General features: G+C 49.2%; 1 protein-coding gene across 1 annotated transcript in view; it reads left to right on the top strand.

The window, feature by feature from the left end:
- The first annotated feature begins 257 nt into the window (after nt 1-257).
- TNFRSF8 (TNF receptor superfamily member 8) overlaps nt 258-19,575 on the top strand; it is a 31,475-nt gene continuing 12,157 nt past the window's right edge. The window contains exons 1-9 of the mRNA XM_029229916.1: nt 258-360; nt 2,780-2,873; nt 3,208-3,365; nt 5,687-5,803; nt 8,775-8,927; nt 15,671-15,764; nt 16,043-16,185; nt 17,214-17,315; nt 17,450-17,503. Coding sequence (XP_029085749.1) covers nt 273-360; nt 2,780-2,873; nt 3,208-3,365; nt 5,687-5,803; nt 8,775-8,927; nt 15,671-15,764; nt 16,043-16,185; nt 17,214-17,315; nt 17,450-17,503 — 1,003 coding nt within the window. The 5' untranslated portion in view covers nt 258-272. The remainder of the gene's footprint in view (nt 361-2,779; nt 2,874-3,207; nt 3,366-5,686; nt 5,804-8,774; nt 8,928-15,670; nt 15,765-16,042; nt 16,186-17,213; nt 17,316-17,449; nt 17,504-19,575) is intronic.

Below are 19,575 nucleotides of genomic sequence, written 5' to 3'. Positions count from 1 at the left end.
GGTGGAGGCTGCCTCATGGACCCCGCCTGCCCTCTAGTCCTCACATCAGGAACACTCTGGAAGGAAGGGCTGGGCATACCAGCTGCTCTGCCCAACAGAATGCCATAGCAGCATCCTCCCTCATGTGCTGGACTGTCCCTGGGACTTTTCTGAGTCCCTTCCCTCGCCCTCCCTCTGTCCCCGGTGACCCTTCTCTGTGTCCCTTAGACGACCTCGTGGAGAAGAAGCCATGCTCATGGAACTCTACCCGCGTCTGCGAGTGCCGGACTGGCATGTTCTGTGGCACATCAGTCATCAACTCCTGTGCCCGCTGCCTCCCTCACTCCGTCTGCCCAACAGGGATGGTTGTCAAGTTCCAGGGTGAGTATCCCCACCCAGGACCACGATCTGTGCCAATGATTCCCCCCCGCAGACCTCCCAACGACTCTCCACCTCCCACCTCCTCCTTCCTGTTGGACAGATCACATCTCCTATCACGATGATGCCAGGGATGCAAACGGAGGCCCCTGCTGCCCCTTCCCTGCACCTCAGGTCCCAGGCTCAGAGAGTCCCAGGCACCGCCCTGGCTGGAAGAGGTCTTGGGTTGGTTTGAGGATCAGGGTAGAAATTCTTTAATGCCTGATAAAAAGAAAGAAACCTGAAGTTTCTGTCCTGGGAGTTTCCTGGAATATGAGGGCTGGTTTCCCATTTTGGTCCAGGGATGAACCATGCTTCTCACTCTACCACGCATTCACCATGCTGTTTGCTCTTTCTGGGACACCCTTCCTTCCCCGTTCACTCAGTCAACTCTGCTTTCAGCTCTCTGTCCAAACATCTCCTCCCGACCTCTCCCAGGTCACTTCTCGACATGGAGGCGAACGCTTGTGTCTGTCTCGGTGCTTGTACCCCTCCCTAGGCCGTAGCTTCGTGAGGGCCACGGTCATCTCCCCGCTGCCTAATTAGACACCTGGCACAGAATCTGCTCTTCAGAGATATGTGTTGAATGATGTGACAGGGAGATCAGAGCTGGGGGTGGTGGGGTTCAGATCTGGCCGGATTCTCTCTGGTCACACAGAACCCTCAGCGCAGGGACCCTCAGAAGCCCACCACCCACAAGCAGGGGCAGGTGGTGGCGTGGAAAGGGCTCTGGATTGGACATCAGGTACCTGGGGTTTTGTACAGCTTTGCCTCGTGGGGCGTGTTCCCAGTCCTCTCTGGGCCTCAGTATTCCCATCTGTAAAATGCAGAGGTGTGACTAGAAGGCCTTGCATGGGGGCTTTTCAGCTCAGAAACTCTTGTGTCTAAGAAAAGTAGCCTTGAGTTCTGTTGCTCCAGCCTGTGGACCAGCTCTGGCTGGCTAAGCGCTCTCGACGGTGTTCCTGCACCTGCCACACGGTGGCGCCAGAGGCCTCTCTTTGCTGCCCCCAGACCTGCTGCCTGAGGCGGTGCCACGGGCCACGCTTAAAATGTGGCCAGTTGCACCGATATGTGCTGTCAGTATAGAATATGCCCCCGATTTCAAATACTTAGTATAGGAAAAGAATGTAAAACATCTCATTAATTATTTTTTATGTTGATTACCTATTGGCATAATATTTTAGATATATTGGGTTAAATAAACGTATTGCTTAATTTCACTTGTTTCTTTTTTACTTTTTAAAATGTGGCTACTAGAAAATTTAAAACGATGACATGTGATTGACATATTTTATTGGACAGCACTGCTTTTTTTTTTTTTTTTTTTTTTTTTTAGCACTGCTTTAGAAGTGCTCCGACCTTTGGCCGCGAAAGCCTGGCTAACTTCTAGATTCCTCTGTGGGACTTCCCACTGAGCAACTCGCAGGACCTCAGTCTCTTCCGCTGTAGAATGGAAAGTAGTTTCTGTCTCAGATCAAGCTTATGGCTAAGCCTTACACTAAGACCTTGCATAGGCTTTCTCCCCTGAAATTCTCCAGACGTCATAAGACTGTATTAGCCCCATTTTATGTGAGGAAATTGAGGTTCAGAGATGGCAGGTAATTAATTGCTCAAGACCACAGAGCAGGGAATATCTAATCCAGTGTTTGAACCTTATGCCCAGGTCTTATCACCCCACCACAGTGCAGATAGATAAGTCAGCATTGCTCACACCCTCCTCTACCAAAACTTCCAAACTCCAGTCCACTTGATTGAAAGCACTATGTGTTTTCTTCTCCACTTTTGCTTCCACCCAGTATTCTCCAGTACTCTTTGGCTTGCAAGTTACAATGTTTTTGGCTCATGTAACTGAAGTGTCTGAGGATAGCTTAGTGGAGCTTAAGGCATGGCTGGATCCAGGAGCTCTGTCTTTTCCCGTCTCTCATCTCTACTACCCTATGTGTTGGTTTGTCTGTAAAATACCTACCAGCAGCTCCTGGCTTGCTTCCTACCCAACCCTAGTGGAAAGACAGCTTCTCCTTCCCACATTCTCAACAACCAAAATAAAATCTTGCAATTGCCTCTCATAGGCGTGTCTTGGGTCGTGTGCCCACCCCTGAACCAGTCCATCATGGCCAGAGGAATGGGATGGATTGATTGGTCCAGCCTGGTCCCATGGCTACTCCTGAAGTGGGGTCCCAGCCCCCTACCACAGACATTGAGACTGGGAGGTGTAATTCTCCAGGGAAAATTGGATGGCTTTACCTCAAAAGGGAACGGATGCTGGGCAGGCACAAACATCAGATGGCCACTGTGTTTTCCTGGGTTGCGGTGGTAAAAGGCGTATTTCGGAGCCTCTGGCTCTGTAATACCAAGTCTGAAGGCATCACCATCCTCCCTGCAGGCACAGCGCAGAGGAACACTGTCTGTGAGCTGCCTTCCCCAGGGGCCAGCCCCAACTGCAGCGCCAGCCCGCAGGACTGCAAGGCCCCTGCCAGGTGACTCCCGGCCCCCTCCTATCCTGCTGACCTTAGCATGGGGTTGTCCCACCCCACAGGAGGTCCAGGGCACTGCTGGCTGGGGGTGAGGATGGGTTTCAGCCCAGGGAGCCTCTCTGCCAAGCCCACAAGTCATTTGAGGCCTTACTGTGTGCCCAGCCTGCCCTGAGCACACAGGAGACCGAGAAGGCCTAGAAAACACAGCCCTTACTCCCAGGAGCTGACGGTGGGCCCGCCAGAGGCTGTGGGCAGAGCATTTGGGGACCTATTCTCTATGGAAATGGTTGTCGCTGAGCACAGACTCCCCTTGTCCCATCCCCTGCTTCCTTCCCAGCAGCACCGTCCCCCATGCCAAGCCCACCCTGACCTCTCCAGCAAGCTCTGATGCCAGGACCACACTTCTCGGAGGGGGTACCCCCCTCGCCCCAGAAGATGCTTCTAAAATCACTGCCCACTCTAGCTCCTCCATGGGGAGGCTCAGTCCAGATCCAGGTAAGTTCTCCAGAGAAGCTGTGCGCTGTCTCCAGGGAAACGGTGTCCGATGGCTGGGTGACTGTGTGTGGCAGTCAGGGCAGGCAGGCACCGAGCTGTGGTCTTTCCCAGCGTGGGGAGAAGAGGGTCTCCGGGTCTTCTGGGGCTGAGGGCTTCGAGGGCCAGAGTAGATAATGGAAGGACTCATTCGTGTCACCTTTCGGGTGCCAGACACTGAGGCAGGTGCTGGGGCATATGCAGCAGAGCAGGCCAGCCTCTGCAGGTGTCGATTGGATGCCCCGCCCTTGGTTCCCATGGTGACAGACTGGGGTCCTCAGCTCACTCCTGTTTATTACCCAATAGCCTTCCATTGTATAGGGATACCACACTTTGTTCATCCAAACAGTTTTTGGATTTTTGAGTGGTTTCCATTTCGGGGCTATAATGAAAAACATTTGTGTGAATGTATGTTTTCATTTCTCTCTTTTTAAAAAATTGATTTGTAGGGCTTCTTATAATTCTTTGTCCTATAATTGTGTCCAAAACGTCTTCTCCCACCCTGTGGCTTGCCTTCTCCTCCTCTTTGCGGTGTCTTTTGAGGAAGCGACGCTCTTCATTTCAGCGTAGTCAGATTGATCCATCTTTTCCGTTATGACTCCAGCGCTTTCCATGTCCTGCTTTGTAAGGCTTCTCCTCCGCTGAAGTCTCAACGACGCCCTACATTTATTTTCTAAGGTCATTGCTGTTTTGCCTTTGTTTGAAGAGCCCCCATGAACATTCAGTTGAACCCACACCATTTATCAAATAAATTGTCTTTTCCCCACTGTTTCACGTGCCATCTTCGCTGTAAATCAAGGGTCCATAGATGTGTGGGCAGGATTCTGGAGCCTCTATTCTATTCATTGTTCTCTGTGTATTCCGTGTGAACACCATTCTCTCTGATTATTATAGTTTTCCAGTAAGTCTGGATGCTTAAGCAACTACTCCAACTTTGGTCTTCAACAGTGTATTGGCTGTTCTTGGTAATTTGCATATCCACATAAATTTTAGAATCAGCTTTTCAAATTTCATAAGATATCCTATTGGGATTTTAATTGGGATTGCATTGAATCTACAGATCAGCTTGAAGAGAATCCACCTCTGCAGTATTGAGTATATGGTATAGCTCTACATTTATTTAGGTCTTCTTTATTTTTATTTAAAAAATTTTTATTTTATATTGGAGTATAGTTGATTTACAATGTTGTGTTAGTTTCAGGTGTACAGCAAAGTGATTCGGTTCTACATATACATATATCTATTCTTTTTCAGATTCTTTCCCCATATAGGTTATAACAGTGTATTGAATAGAGTTCCCTGTGCTATAAGTAGGTCCTTGATTATCTGTTTTATATATAGTAGTGTATATATATAAAATATGTTATATGTTAGTCCCAAACATATATGTTATATATGTTAATCCCGACATATATATATATGTTAATCCCAAACTCCTAATTTATCCCTCCCACCCCTATTTAGGCCTTCTTTAAATTCTCCCAATAATGTTTTATTATTGTCTGTGTAGAAATATTTACATCTTTTGGTTCGATTTCTAAGTATTTGGTATTTCTGATGATGATGTAAATAGTACCTTTTTTAATATTTCATGTTCTAACTTTTTATTGTTAGCATTATTTTGAACTGTGTGAAATGCCAGTATTTGACTGTTTCTGTACTATCAAAATGGCAATTTCATGTGGTTCAATACAAATATATAGACGTTCAATTGATTTTGATGTAGTAACATTATATCCAACTACCTCGTGAAACTCACTTATTTCTTCTAATAATGTATCTTCAGACTCTTCGGATTATCTGTGCACTTAATGATATCATCTGTCCATAACTGCTTGGTATCTTCATTTCTAAACCTTACCACCTTTATTTCTTTTTCCTGCCTTATTGCATTGCCTATGATCCCCAGGACCAAACTAAATAGAAGTTGTGATAGTAGGCATCCTTGCCTCATTGCTGAACTCAAAGGGAAAGTGGCTACCAAAGTTTTGAGCAGGGCAGTGACAGAGCAGTGAGACTGGGGAGAGGGCTCTGGCAGAGGGGAGGGACTGGAAGTGGGGGTGGGGGGCAGTTAGGAGGCAGTTAGCACTCTTCTCTTGTGTGGCCTTAGACACATTCCTTCTGTCTCTGAGCCTCAGGACTCCCTCTGAAGGGTGATGGACATGTGCAGAGTTTGGGAGCTGGCCATGGAGCTGGGGGGCTTCAGTAATGGGAGTGGTGGTGGGATGTGGGCGAGGCCTCTGTCAAGGTGGCCTGGCTTGAAGCTTCTCTGCTTCTTTTCCCAGGGCTGACCCTGCAACAGCCATGCCCTCAGGGGTCTGCCGACTGCAGGAAGCAGTGTGACCCTGACTACTACCTGGACAGGGACGGTCGCTGCACGGCCTGTGTGAGCTGTTCAGGAGGTAAGGGCCTTGTTTCTCCTCCAGAGGCTCCTTCCAGGGAGCAGGTGGGGTCTTAGACAAGAGGCCAAGAATCTGGGGGTGGGAGCCCTGAGCTTGGTCTCGGATGCTCAGCCCTTGGGAGCCTGGTTCACCTTTCTGGCGTTTTTTGAGCAGTTGGCTTCTAGTGACTCCTACTCACGATTGTGGGTTTTGATGGCCGTGACCCCTTTTCAGAGGGCTTCCATTCACTCAGTCTCTCCTGCAAGGAAATATTTGTCGATCACCTACTTGTTTCAAGCTTGTCTCATTATTTTTGTACGTATCCTATGATGTCTGGATTGCGATTGCCCCCATTTTACAGAAGAGGAAACTGAGGCTCAGGGAAGTCAGGGGGCTTCCAAGGGCCACAAGCCCTCGCAAATGGCAGGGCCAGGATTTGAACCTAGGGAGTCTGCCCCTGGGTTCTGAGCTCATCAGTCCACTGTGCTGACTCTTAGAGCACCTCTGCACAAGCACTTAGAGACTGACTGCTATATGCACGGTGGGGTGACGTCCTGCCAGAGTTTCCCCTGCGGCCAGCTCCCCGCAGCCTCACAACACCACCAGCCTCCCTGTGATGTCCAAGCAGCTGCCCAGGCCCCGGGCTGCCATGGATGTAGCCCCGGCCCACTCACAGTGGCCACCACCACCAGGGGGAGGCGTGATTCTGCCTCTGCAGCAACACGGACTGGAGTTCAGGGAGGCCAAGTGGGGGAAAGGACACTCCGTTCGTGGTTGCTGGGGTCACTGTTGCAATTACTAAGGTCACAGAGCAAATTTTCTCAAAACTGAGTGGTGAAAAGCAAACTATTCGCTGTACTCGTGGAGTCTGTGGGACAGAATTCAGACCCAGCACCGCGGGGACACCTGGTCTCTGCTCCACGACGTCTGGGATCTCAGCTGGAAAACTTGAAGCCTGGAGCTGGAATCATCTGAAAGCTTTTTCATTCTCTGGCCTGGGCTCGATGCGGCTGCGGGCTGGGCCCTCAGACCCTCTCCATGTCGGCCTCTATATGGCCTGCTTCGGGCGTCCTCAAGTCCTGGGTGCTGGACTCAAAGATGAGTTGGGGTGGGGTGGGGTGTAGAAACCATACCCATTTTTACGACCCAGTCTCGGAAGTTACACGGTGTAACTTCCACTACATTCTGCCTGTGGAGGTGGTCACAGGGCCCCCTTGAGTCATGGAAGGAAAAAAAAAAGCCTTCTTTTTTTTCTCTTCTTTTGGCCGTGCCGCATGGCATGTGGGATCTTAGTTCCCTGACCAGGGACCATGCTTCTTGATGGGTAAGTGGCTGAGCTCTGGAAGAGCAGACAGACCCAGAGCTATTGCTGCGGCCATTCCTGGAAAAATGTCACCTGTCACAGCTGCTGTGTCAGATGGGGAAACAAGAGATGGCTCTGGGCCCAAGAATTCCTTCAACTTGAATAACCGAAGCCCTGCAATCCTGTGGAGTGGAGCCCAAGTGGCCGGGGTCAAGTCTTGGCTCTACTGCTCGGGAGCTTATAAGCTCAAGCAAGTTTCTTAACCTCTCTGGGCCTCAGTTTCCTCATCCGTCAAATGCGCAGAATAATAGACCTCTCTCAGAGACCTGTTCTGGGAGTTAAAAAGGTTAAGCCGGGTTAATCTGGATAGAGCACTAAAATCACTGCCTTGCACACATTTGGTTATGTTAATACCATATTATAAGTAATAATGAGAGGTTTCAGGAAGACACTGTGCAGTCCCTTATCTTTATCGTGCAAGGCTTCTAAGCCTGTAAGTATCCCGCTGATTGAGAAATGTCCTTATTGAGCGAATCACATTTGTCTAAACTACTGATGCAGTAATTCTATTTTCACCCGTAAACAGAGCATGTAGAATATCCCCAAACATGTATAAATGCATTATTATACTTCTTCTTTTACAAAACCACTAACAATTTTTTTTTGATTTTTGAAAAAACCCACTTTTCATCATGGAAAATTTCAAACATATTCAGAAGTAGAGAGAATCAGGAATGGTTACGGACTATCACCCAGTTGTAAAGAATTATCAGTCAGGGCCAGTCTTGGTTCATCTCTACCCATGCCCACTCACGCCTGTTCTCTGAATTATTTTCTTTATTTAAAAATTTATTTTGGGCTTCCCTGGTGACGCAATGGTAGAGAGTCCGCCTGCCGATGCAGGGGACACGGGTTCGTGCCCTGGTCCGGGAGGATCCCACATGCCGCAGAGTGGCTGGGCCCGTGAGCCCTGGCCGCTGAGCCTGCGTGTCCGGAGCCTGTGCTCCTCAACTGGAGAGGCCACAACAGTGAGAGGCCCGTGTACCGCAAAAAAAAAAAAATTATTTTATTTTAGTTTTTTGGGATATTTTCTTTTAATAGCTTTATTGAGATATAGTTGACATACAATAAAATGCACACGTTTAAAGTGTGCAGTTTGATAGGTTTTGTCATATGTGTGTAGCTGTGAAACCATCACCACAGTCAAGACAATGAGCTGTCCGTCACCCCCCCAAAACTTTCCTCATGTTCCTTACCATCCCTCCCGTCGCTCCCTGCCTCTGCTCCCATTCCTAGGAAACAGTTATGCTTTCTGTCACTATGGAATAATTTGCATTTTCTGGCTTTTCCTATAAACAGAATCATAGAGTATATACTCCTTTTTTTTTTTTGGCCGTGCCACGTGGCAGGCAGGATCTTAGTTCCCCAACTAGGGATCGAACCTGTGTCCCTTGCAGTGGAAGCTCAGAGTCCTAACCACTGGACTGGCAGGGAAGTCCCTATATACACCTTTTCTTGTCCACCTTCTTTCGCTCAGGATAATTATTTTGTGCACCAAAAGATCTGCTCAACGGAATCATCAGATGAGCATGTGCTCCTGGGCAAATATGTCTCTGTCCTCCTGGGGCTTCTCTGGACCCCTGCCCTCTCCATCCCAGTCCTTCCTCAGGACCTTTCTCTGTCCCGCAGACCACCTCGTGGAGAAGACACCTTGCATGTGGAACTCCTCCCGCGTCTGCGAGTGCCGACCTGGTATGTTCTGTGCCACATCAGCCTCCAACTCCTGTGCTCGCTGCGTCATCCGCCCCATCTGCCCACCAGGGATGGTCACCAAGCTCCAGGGTAAGCAGTTCACACCCCCAACCAAGGGGCTGAGTTTTCTGTCCCTAGGGCTGCCCCTCTCCCCACCCCCAACTACAAATGACCTTCAATCCCAGCTGTTAACTAGGTCAGGTTTGGGCTATGTTTTCTCTTTGAATAGTTAGATCCAGGGAGTGGGATAAAATCCAAACTTGGCATTTTGGTAAGGGTTTCTGAGGATTATTTTAAAATTTTAAAATTATTAAAAATTTTTTTTATTCTTCTTCTTGAAATTGTTGGTCTGGTAAAATCTTGACTTGTTTGCAAGGCTGTTTTATTGACTCAAGATAGATCAATATAAAGTTTATGAAGAAGCTTCCAATTCAAATGATGGACATTCACCAGAGTGTAAAAAAGTATAAACCCTTGACAGTGGACAAAAAAAACAAACAAAAAAGAGTTCATCAGCAGATGAGAGATTTCAACAAATTTTTAGAAGGTGGAAAACAGATGGAAGGGTGGTAACAAATGAAGCCAAGTGAAGGAAAGCTTACGTGACTAGAATTCACTCCATGAGGCCTGCAGAAAAGTGAGGGGTAAGTTGCTCCTAAGACCCACCAGAGAGGCTCTGGGCTTAGAGCAGGTGAGTAAGATGAAGGATGGGGGTGAAGTGGAGAATTAGAAAGTGCAGTGAGCTGCAACTTCATCTCGAAAATAAAAATTAAAAATTTGTAACTGCAAAACCCACCAACCAAAGTACAATCTAAAAATAAAACAAACGAATGAATATAACAACAGCAAAAAGAATGTGTAACAATGATATACCATGGGCATTGACCAGTCTGAGAGATGGTGCCTGATTTTTTATCCCCTGATGAAAATCATCAACTTTTTAGCTAATGACACTGAAGGACTATCTAGATGTTGGCCACTCTGGTGCAAAGCCCCCTTTGCTTGTGTCTTTGGGAGTACATCCTGTCAATGGGCTGTTCCTGCTAAGTCACGCTGAAGTGAAGCCTGCCAGCTCACATTCCCCACCCATGAGCCCAGAGTTCCCAGGAAGACCTCCTGCTGAGGGAAGAGACCCACTGTGAAAATGACATCCTAACAACACAGTAGGAGAAACCCCACCTGCCGCTGGAATGGTCAACATCGTTCTTTTTAAATAAATATGAATGAGCAGTAAAGATTTTCAGACTTATAAGGAAACACAGCAGTATGAAGGAGAATAACAAGATACACAAACAGAAAAACTTACTACAGATGAAGCAATGATGAACCCAGGAATGGAAGAGAAAAAAATTAGTGTCCACAGAAAAATTCCAGAAGTTGTTACAACCACAAAGTGAGAACAGAAGGCAAAGAAGAAGGAAGAGCAAGAGAGTAAAGGGCAAGAAATGGCTTTTAGAAAGTGCCCTTGTTACCAATCTGTTGCCTCTCAGGTCCCAATTCACCCTTGAGTACCTGCTGTGCCCTAGAGGATTAGACTCTTGGAAGATTTCTCCTCCTTGAGTGTGATGCTATGCTTTGCCAGTAGGGGGCGCAAGAGGACCCTTGCGGGAGAAAGGAGGCTTCTCTTGGCTATATTTGTTTTTTCCTGCTCCTGCTGCAGAGTCTGCCTGCAGGGCCTGTGGATGGGGACATCTGGTGGTGTCCTGCCCCAGTCATGCTTCCAGAGTAGACAGTCCCTCGGCAACCACAGACCCAAGCTAGGTCTGGCGACCACCTTCCATGCTTCAGGCCTCATGTCAGCAAAAATGCCATAATTTCCTCTGTGGTCCCACCCTCCCACCCTGCCCCGCTCCCAGCCTTGGGTCTGCACACCATTTCTCGACACAGTTACTGTGTGCTCCCGCGGTGGTGGCCCAGCTTTCCCTGTGTACCTGACCTGAAAAGTGAGACTTCAGATTGAAATGACCTACGGGCAGCAAAGCAGGATGAATGAAAATTACCCATATGTAGACATAATAGATGCACCACCATTTATTTATCCATTCACCAGTTGATGGACATCTGGCTTTTTTCCAGTTTAGGGCTATTATGAGTAATAGCAGCTACAACTGAATAAAGCAGCTACAACTGTTCTTGGACAGGTCTTTGTATGGACATATATTTTCATTTCATGGGTAAATACCTAGGAGACGGATGACTGGGTCACTGTGCTGGCCACACAGAATGTCTTTGAGGGCCAGATCAAAGCTGGCCACCTGTCATCTGATCCAACCATATCATTTTACACGTGGAGAGGACCATTCATAGTGCCAGAGCTACAGCTGGAACACAGAGATCCTGAGTCATAGCCAAGTGCTCTCTACTGGACCACACCAGCTCCTTCTTAGTTGAACAGAGAATTTTTTACTTAGCTAAAATACAATTATGTTTGAAAGCAGAATAAAAATATTTTCAGACATAACAGGGGAGAAATTCTGCTTTTCCCCCATGTATCCTTTCTTAGAAAGTTACTTGAAGATGTAATTCTGTTAACTGAGGGGCAAAAAAGAAAAAAGAAAAAGCCACGAACTCTAGAAAACAGTGGTTCTATCCCAGGAGAGCAAAGAAGGGGAGTCCCAGAATGACAGCTGTGCTAAAGACATTACAACATCTGGTTGAGCCCCATCAGAGCAAGAAAATGAAGGGCTCCAGGGAATTGTCTGTAGGAATAAAAGGTAGAATTACAATTTCATGAGTAGTAGAGTTGAAAAACTTGAGGATACGGTAAAGGCACATTATTCTTTTATCAACAGGGAAAAGAAAGGTGACTGAAAACTCCAGGGAAAATAAAAAGCTGACAAGAAATGTACAGTTCAAATATGAAGACGAAAATTTCATCTGATTTTAAGCAATTTCTGGTTGTACCAGAAAAGGATTCCATTTGACCTTGATGTTAAGACCATTCTCCTTCAAATGACCCAAGGATCAGGTGTTTCAATTTAAAGAGAAATATTTAAGTGTGGTATATCTTTTTTAGTTTCTAAATTGAGACTAAAAGCAGGCAGCTTCTTTCTTCCCCCTCTTCCAATGGGCCAGAGAACACAGGCAGACTAAGTATGGGCTAAACCATGCCTTCTTCTCACCTTCAGATCCAAAGGAGGAAGAAAAGGGAGCGTCAGTACCCAGGGAGAAAAGAGGGTGAGGTATGGTACATACAGAGAAGGGATGAGAGGCACCCAGGAGCGCTGGGCCCAGCTTCTCCGCTCAGAGCGAGGGCAGCAGTTCTGTTGCTGGTTCCTGTCGCAGGTGTTCCAGTGGCAGCTCAGACCGAGGCTGCCTTAGAGAGAGGCCAGAGGGTGCTAACTGGGTGTAGCCACAGTTGGTGTTCTTGAGCCCAAGAGCTCCTCCAATCCTCTGGAAGCCAACTCTCACTGAATCCCCACAACATCTCAAATACAAATAGAAATTAGCATAACAAGCTGCATTACCTGCCTCATAGCCCAAGGCCTCCAGGCTTCAACTAATTTAGGCAATTGTCTGGTGACCACGTGGAAAGACATAGCATGTATTTGGAGACGCCCCAAAATCAGACGGCTCCTCAGGACCCTACCAATGCAAGAAGAAAATTAATCCTAGCCTCACTTTCTCTTCAGAGTGTTTCAGGAAAACTCTGAGAGGTATCATGAGAGCTTTTAGAAGGGAGGCGTGTGTGGGCGGGAGGTTTGTTTTGTGCCACATAAGGGAAGGGGTGCCCCCTCCAGGAACATGGGGGCAGAGAGGGTTAGTAGCTGGGCTGGACCTACTTCAAATGTGGGCCATTTTTTTTTTCTGTCCTAGAAAAGCAGTTAATCATAAGGTTGTAAGAAAGTGCTCAGGCCCCAGGCAGGAGGCAGTGTGGTCCAATGGAAGGTGCTCTGGGCTGGGACTCAGGAGCCCTGATTTCTGACTCTAGCTCCGGCTCTGTGGTCCTCTCCATTTGTAAAAAGAGGTGGCTGGGTCAGATCAGAGACGACCATGCTTGAACTGGTCCTCAAAGACATCCTGTCTGGTCAGCACAGTGACACAGCTTTTCTGCTCCTATAGGTACTCAAGTGAAATGAAATTATATGTTTTCACAAAGACTTGTACAAGGATACTCATAGCTGCCTTGTTCATAATAGCTTCAAACTGGAGACAACCCAAATGTCCATCAACTGGTCACCGGCTAAATAAATGGAGGTACATCTCTACGATGGAACAACTACTCAGCAATAAAAAGGAATGAATTACTGAGACAAGCACCGTGAATGAATCTCAGAAACATTATGCTGAGTGGAAGAAGTCAGACACCAAAGAGTACACATTGCACAATTCTGTCTAATGAAGTTCTGGAGGCAAACTCATCTGTAGTGACATAAAGCAGATCCGTGGCTGCCCGGGTGTGGGGGTGGATTGATTGCAAAAGGACAAGGGAACTTAGTGGGGAGGTGGGGATGTTCTAGATCTTGAGTGGAGTTACAGTTACATGAAGGTACAGTCATCCCTCAGTATCCACGGGGGATACCCGAATCTGAGGATGCTCAAATCCCTTATGTAAAATGGCAAGGTACAGTGGGCCCTCCATCTCTGCGTGCTCTGCATCCGTGCGGTCAATCAGTCTGCAGTTGGTTGAGTCCTCAGGTGTGGAATCCTCGGATGTGACCCGCAGATATGGAGGGCTGACTGCTCAATGCATACGCTCCTCAAAACTCATCAAACCGTGCGCTTAGGGGACATTTCTCAATAAAACTGACTTCAGAAGAAAAGAACTTGAAGAATTGAGGTGACATTTACATACCAGAAGATGTTTAAATTTATTTATTGGTTTACATTTATTTAATGAGATTTCTCTTAAATGAAACCAGGAAGTCTGCAGTCACGAGGCCAACTTCCCGCATGGTCACAGCTGGCTGGAGATGAGGAGTAGTTTTCTTTTTTTCTTTTTTTTGAAATATTTATTTATTTAGGCTGCTCCAGGTCTTAGTTGCAAAATGTGGGATCTTTATTTGCCGCATGCAAACTCTTAGTTGCGACATGCAGGATCTAGCTCTCCGACCAGGGATCAAACCTGGGCGCCTGCGCTGGGAGCACAGAGTCTTGCCCACTGGACAACCAGGGAAGTCCCCCAAGGAGAAGCTTTTCCACTTTGATCTTTTGAAACACAAATCTGATCGTCTCAGCCAATTAGAGCCACAGGAATAGTGTGTTACAAAAACCTTGACATTGCAGCATTCATCTCTCACTCCTCTGTGAGTCAGCTGGGCCGCCCTGCGGTCTTGCCAGGGCTTGAAGGTTTGGTTTGGGTTTGCTCTGCATGTACTTCTGGGACCAGCGGGGGCTGGCTACCCACCCCTGGCGTGGTCTACTTATGGCAACGGTGGGAGTGCAGAAAGGGGGCGGTGGAGGTCAGATGCCTCTTGAGGCCCAGCCGTCGCTTCTCTCCCGTTCCACTGACCAGACAAGTCACACGGCCAAGTTCAGACACCAAAGGGGTGGGGGACGCACAGACACCTGCCTTGACCTGAAGGAGCTGCAGATTCACCTGGCAAAGGGTGTGGATGTGGGGCAGGATACAGAGGTGGGACCACCATGCAATCTACCACACCTATCCCATCCTGTTGCTAATTAAAACCATCACTTTGGGGAGAAAGACCCAGTGTTTAAAACAGCCTTATTGCGGTCTAATTTACATACCATAATATCTACTAGTTTTAAGTGTACAGTTCAGTAATTTTAAAGAAATTTACAAAGTTGTGAAATTATCACCACCTTCTAAGAAACCTTGTAGGTTAGTTAGTTGACTAACCCTAACCCTTGGGTCAGTTAATTATCACCACCTTCTAAGAAACCTTGTAGGTTAGTTAGTTGACTAACCCTAACCCTTGTAGGGCATGGGTCAGTCAATCCCATGCCCACCCCCAGCCTGGATAACCACTAATCTACTTTCTTGTTCCTCTAGATCAGGGTTTTGGGGACATTTCCATAATATGCATCCTTCTGTGTCTGGCTTCTTTCACTGAGCATAACACTTTCGAGGTTCATCCATGCTGTAGCTGTATTAGTACTTCATTCCTTTTATTGCCAAAACAATATTCTAGTGTACACGTCTACTACATTTTGTTCATCTGTTTCCAGCGGATGGGCGTTTGGGTGGTTTCCACTTCTTTGACTTCTATGAAGAATGCTGCTATGAGCCACCTCCTCCCTCCCCCCACCTTCTATTTCCTCTGCTTAGAAATCCCCACCCTTACTCACATCCCAGCAATCCCTTCCTCAGGGAAGCCTCCCTGGCCAGATGAGGTCAAGTCTCCCATTACAGGGACCCCACCTGCCTTCGTGTGACGCCTGAGTCTGTGAGCCCCACCAGCCGGTGGGCCCCCAGGGGTGGGGATCTTGTCTGTTTTGCTCACTGCTCTGTCGCAGCTCCCAGCACAGTCCCCAGTACATAGTAGGTGCTGAATAAAGGGCTGTTACAGTGGAGGGAAGTGAGGAGGGAGGGAGAGAGGAAGTGAGGAGACAGAGCCAGGACACAGACCTGGGTCTGCCTGGCTGCAGTGTCCTTCCCGCCCCATGTTGCTACCTCCCTGGACGTCACTAGTCCAGATGGGTAGGGCTCCTTGGCACTGATTCCTTTTTTTTTTTAATTTAATTTTAAAAATGGAAGTATAGTTCATTTACAAGATATTGAATATAGTTCCATGCTATACAGTAGGTCCTTGCTGTTTATCTATTTTAAATATAGTAGTGTGTATCTGTTAATCCCAAATTCCCAGTTTACCCCTCCCTCCCCCCTTTCCCCTTTGGTAACCATCCTTGGTACCAATTCTAACCTGCAGGTACGGCTGAGAGGGACACCACCTATGAGCCACCTCCCCCGGGGACCCACTCTAACTGCAGCACCAACGCAGAGGACAGCGGGGTGCCTGCCAGGTGACTCCTTGGCTCCCTCTCTCCATTTGCCCTTCATACCCAGGGGATGCCCGGGGGAGTGGAAGTGGGACTTGGGATAGATCTCTGGGCCAAGCCCACAAGTCATTTTGGAGAATGTGGGCCTAGGTCTGTGTTGCCACCATGGAAGCCCTGAAGGCCTAGAAACCCAGACCCTGCCCTCAAAGTGCCTGGCAGAGGCTGTAGGCAGGGGACCTGGGGTCTCAGGCCTCCTTTTCCATCTTGACTGTCCTTCTTACTTCTGGCCTCTCTCCCCGCAGCCCCACCCCCTCCCTGATCTCCCTGGCCAACTCCCTGACCGGTAAGGAGCGTGGAGGGGACGTCACCCACGTGCGGGGACGCGCCTCTATCTCAACCAGCACTCCTATATCCTCCTCCACAGGGAAGCCCACTCTGGTTTCAGGTAATGACCACCCCCATGAAGCAGGGCCTTCCTCCCTGGGGACCACAAGGAGGGAGGGTTCTCACTAGGCGACAACATCCACTTGGTTGGAGGCGGGAGGGACCAAGCCTGACCCCAGGTCTCCGGTTTCCTGATCTGGGGCTGTGACTCTGTCACTCGCTAGAGATGATTCCTTAATTCTTCTGAGCAGGGATTTTATTCACCCGCATGGCCCATAATTGCTACTCAGAAAATATTTGGTGACTGATTTCATGACCTTGACTAGTTTCTTACTTCTTCTGAGCTTCATCACCTGTAACGTTGTAACAGCATATACCATGCAGGGTAGTAAGCAGTGTCCAGTACACATGAGCCTTACCCGCTCCCCTTAGACGGTCGCTCTAAGTACCATGCGTTTTAGGACTTGCAGTTCTACCCTAAGACACTAGGTGGCAGTAGTTCTCAGGCCAGCGGCGCTCAAAGAGGTCCTGGATTTGGCACCATCAGCAACTTTTTAGAAAAGCAAATTACCAGCCCGACCCCAGACTACTGAATCAGAATCTGCATTTTAACATGGTCCCCAGGAGATTCATATGCACAGGAATGTTTGAGAAGCACTTATCTGGCACATGCTACTTTTTTAACATCTAAAAATGGACTTTAAAGAATAATAATTATATATTGATTTTCAAAAGTAGCAAAGCAAGTTAAGTATTAAGTGGTAAAGAAATATATCCAGATAGTGGTTAAGAGCGTGGGCTCTGGAGTCCCCCTGGCCTGGCCTAATGTGCTTCCTAGAGCCAGGTGAGGAAGGACAGGTGGGTAAGCGCTGGACAAGATAGATAGAGACAGGATCTGGATTTCTGTCCTGGCTTGGCAAAGGACCAGGTTCTGTCAGCCACAGTAGAGTCTGTGTCCAGGAGGAAGTAGTCTGGGGCGAGGGCTGTCCTGTGTGGTTGCTATAGGGCCCCGGCTCACCGCCATGATGCAGACTTCGGGGGCCACCAGTGCCAGGGCAGGCGAGAGTGCAGGGCGCCTCTGTGTTCCAGGACCTGTGCTCTTCTGGGTGATCTTGACACTGGTGGTGGTCGTCAGCTTTGGCTCCTTTCTCCTGTGCCACCGGAGGGGCTGCAGGAAGTGGATGGGGCAGAGTGAGTGCATGTGTCCTTGGGGCCTTGGGAGGGCAGGGTACTCTGTCCTAGCCTGGCCTGGGTCCCTCTCCCACCCTGCCCGCTGAGGCTGTCTGAGGCTGGCCTCCCTAGCCTTCCTCCCACTGTCGTTTCAGAGCTCCACCTGTGCTACCCAGTCCAGAACTTCCAGCCCAAGCTGGAGCCTGTGGGTGAGTGTCCAGAGGTCCAAAGGGGCTACGTGCGGCTACACAGCAGCTCTGGACCGTGGGTTTGGATCTCCCTCGGGGTTCCCTCTGTAGGGGTTCCCACAAGCTGCTCCTCCTTTCTGTGCAACCTCATCTGTGATGGGAATATAATGTGGGTGGAAACTCTGTGACATGCCCTGTTCGGCGTCGGATGAAGTTTCAAAAATCCACCTTATCCTCCATTCTTGCCTCTATTGTGCCCTCAGGAGAGGTCTTCCCTTCCTCTCTTCTCTCTGTCGCCCCTTCCCAGCCTCCCTATTATTTTCCCCTCCCCATTCCTCCCTTCCTCCTCTCACTCCCTCCCTCCTGCTGGCAGCTGAGGGCATAGGGGTCGGGGTGGGGGTGGGTGTAGGCTGACAGGGCTAGAATCCTGATTCTGCCCCTTATGAGCTACATGACCTTGGGTGAGTTACTTAATTCCTCTGTGTCTCGGTTTCTTCATCTGTAAAATGGGAACAGTGGGGCCTAATTCAGAGGGCGGGCGTGTGGATCCGTCGCGATGGGCCTGTTAAGTGCTGTGCGGGGCACCTGCACGTAGTCAGAGCTCAGCACATAGTGGCTGCTGTCTGCTGATGCCCGCCCCCGTGTCTGGGGCCTTTTTCCTCAGCAGGAGTCCCAGGCCTTCCTGAGTTCTACATTTTTCTGAACTCCTCTCTCTGATCCCTGGCCAGCCTCCAAGCCACCTCTTCCAGGCAGCCTTCCATGCTCCACCCATCCAGGCAGCAGACTCTTTCAGCTCTCACCTCGGGGGAGGGGACCCCAGCCATCTTGTGCCAAGTGTCTCCTTTCCTCTGGGCAGCCTCTTTCAAGGCAGGGCAACGTCCTCCTCAGCATGTCACAAGCATTGATTGAGCACCTACTGTGTACAGGCCCTGACCACAGGGGAAGGAGTGGACACAAATGGTCTGAACTTCCCTTTCTGGTTTCAAGGCAGGCTCCCGCAAAGGGACTCACTGACTGAGGAGCCCCAGGAGAGGCAGGTGATGCTCTTCGTTCCGTAAAGAAGAGACAAGACCCGGGGCCACACCACCTGTAGGGGCCACACCAGATTCAGGCGCTGGTCCTGGAGACGGCCGATCTTGTTTGTAGAGGGCTCAGTCCTGCCCCCCCTTCCTTCCTCCCCACCAGGTTGTCTACCACCCAGTGCCCACCCTGGAGCCCAGTGGTCAACTCAGACCCTGCCCCCCAGGTCCCCAGGCCCCATGGAGAGCCTTGCTGTAGCACGGTTTCTGACTTGGGCCCCTGAACACAGTCCCGTGAGGCATGTTTTGGATTTGATGAGTTTCACAAGCAGGTGCTTGCGTTCCCTTCGCAAGGGGGGTTTTTGTGTTTTGACAATTTCAAGCCTTTTTCCGTGAGCTGTCAGGCTCAGTGTCTCACTGAAACCCGCGTTTGCTTTCTTGACATTTTTCTAGTATTAGAGTTTCCATTGCTGTCAGTTTATTTTTTTTTCTTCAAACCTCCGTGATAGCAGCTTTGTCACACACACACACACACACACACACACACACAAGACAGAGAGAGAGCAAGAAAGACAGAAAGCACCTTCCCTTAAGAAACCAGACCTACCAGGAACCAAGCCTGGGGCTCAGTGGTGGCCGCTCTGTTTGGGGCCGTTTCTGGCCCGCTGGCTTCCGGTGGGTCCCTGGGGGTCTGGTTCCCAGGCTCGAGAGGGAAGGAGGTGCCGCAGGGGTGGATGCAGTGGGGCCTGGAAGGGTGCAGGAGCCTTTATCCACTCGTCTGCTCCTTCATGTCTCTGTGGGGCACTTCCTATTGGCCCTGTGCTGGGTACGGAAACCGCCCTCCCGAGCTTTCAGACCAGCATCAGTTGCTCAAGCGACTAAAGGCGAGCGGGATGGAAATGGTTGCCCCAGCCCTCCCGGTCCCGGAGCTCCAGGGCTGGGGGAGACCCTGGTGCGGTAAGCCGTGCGTCAGCAATCTGGGCAGATGCCCCTTTGATGCTCACCCCCATCTCTGAATGGATTTGACTTGGTGACAGGCACACACGTGTTCTCATTTTACTCCTCCTTGTGAGG

This window comes from Monodon monoceros, unplaced genomic scaffold (genome assembly GCF_005190385.1).
Source record: "Monodon monoceros isolate NGI ecotype Baffin Bay Population unplaced genomic scaffold, NGI_Narwhal_1 Super_Scaffold_18, whole genome shotgun sequence".
In the NCBI taxonomy this organism is placed as follows: Eukaryota; Metazoa; Chordata; class Mammalia; order Artiodactyla; family Monodontidae; genus Monodon; species Monodon monoceros.
Note: the sequence above shows the minus strand (reverse complement) of the source record. Positions and strands in the feature narration are given on the sequence as shown.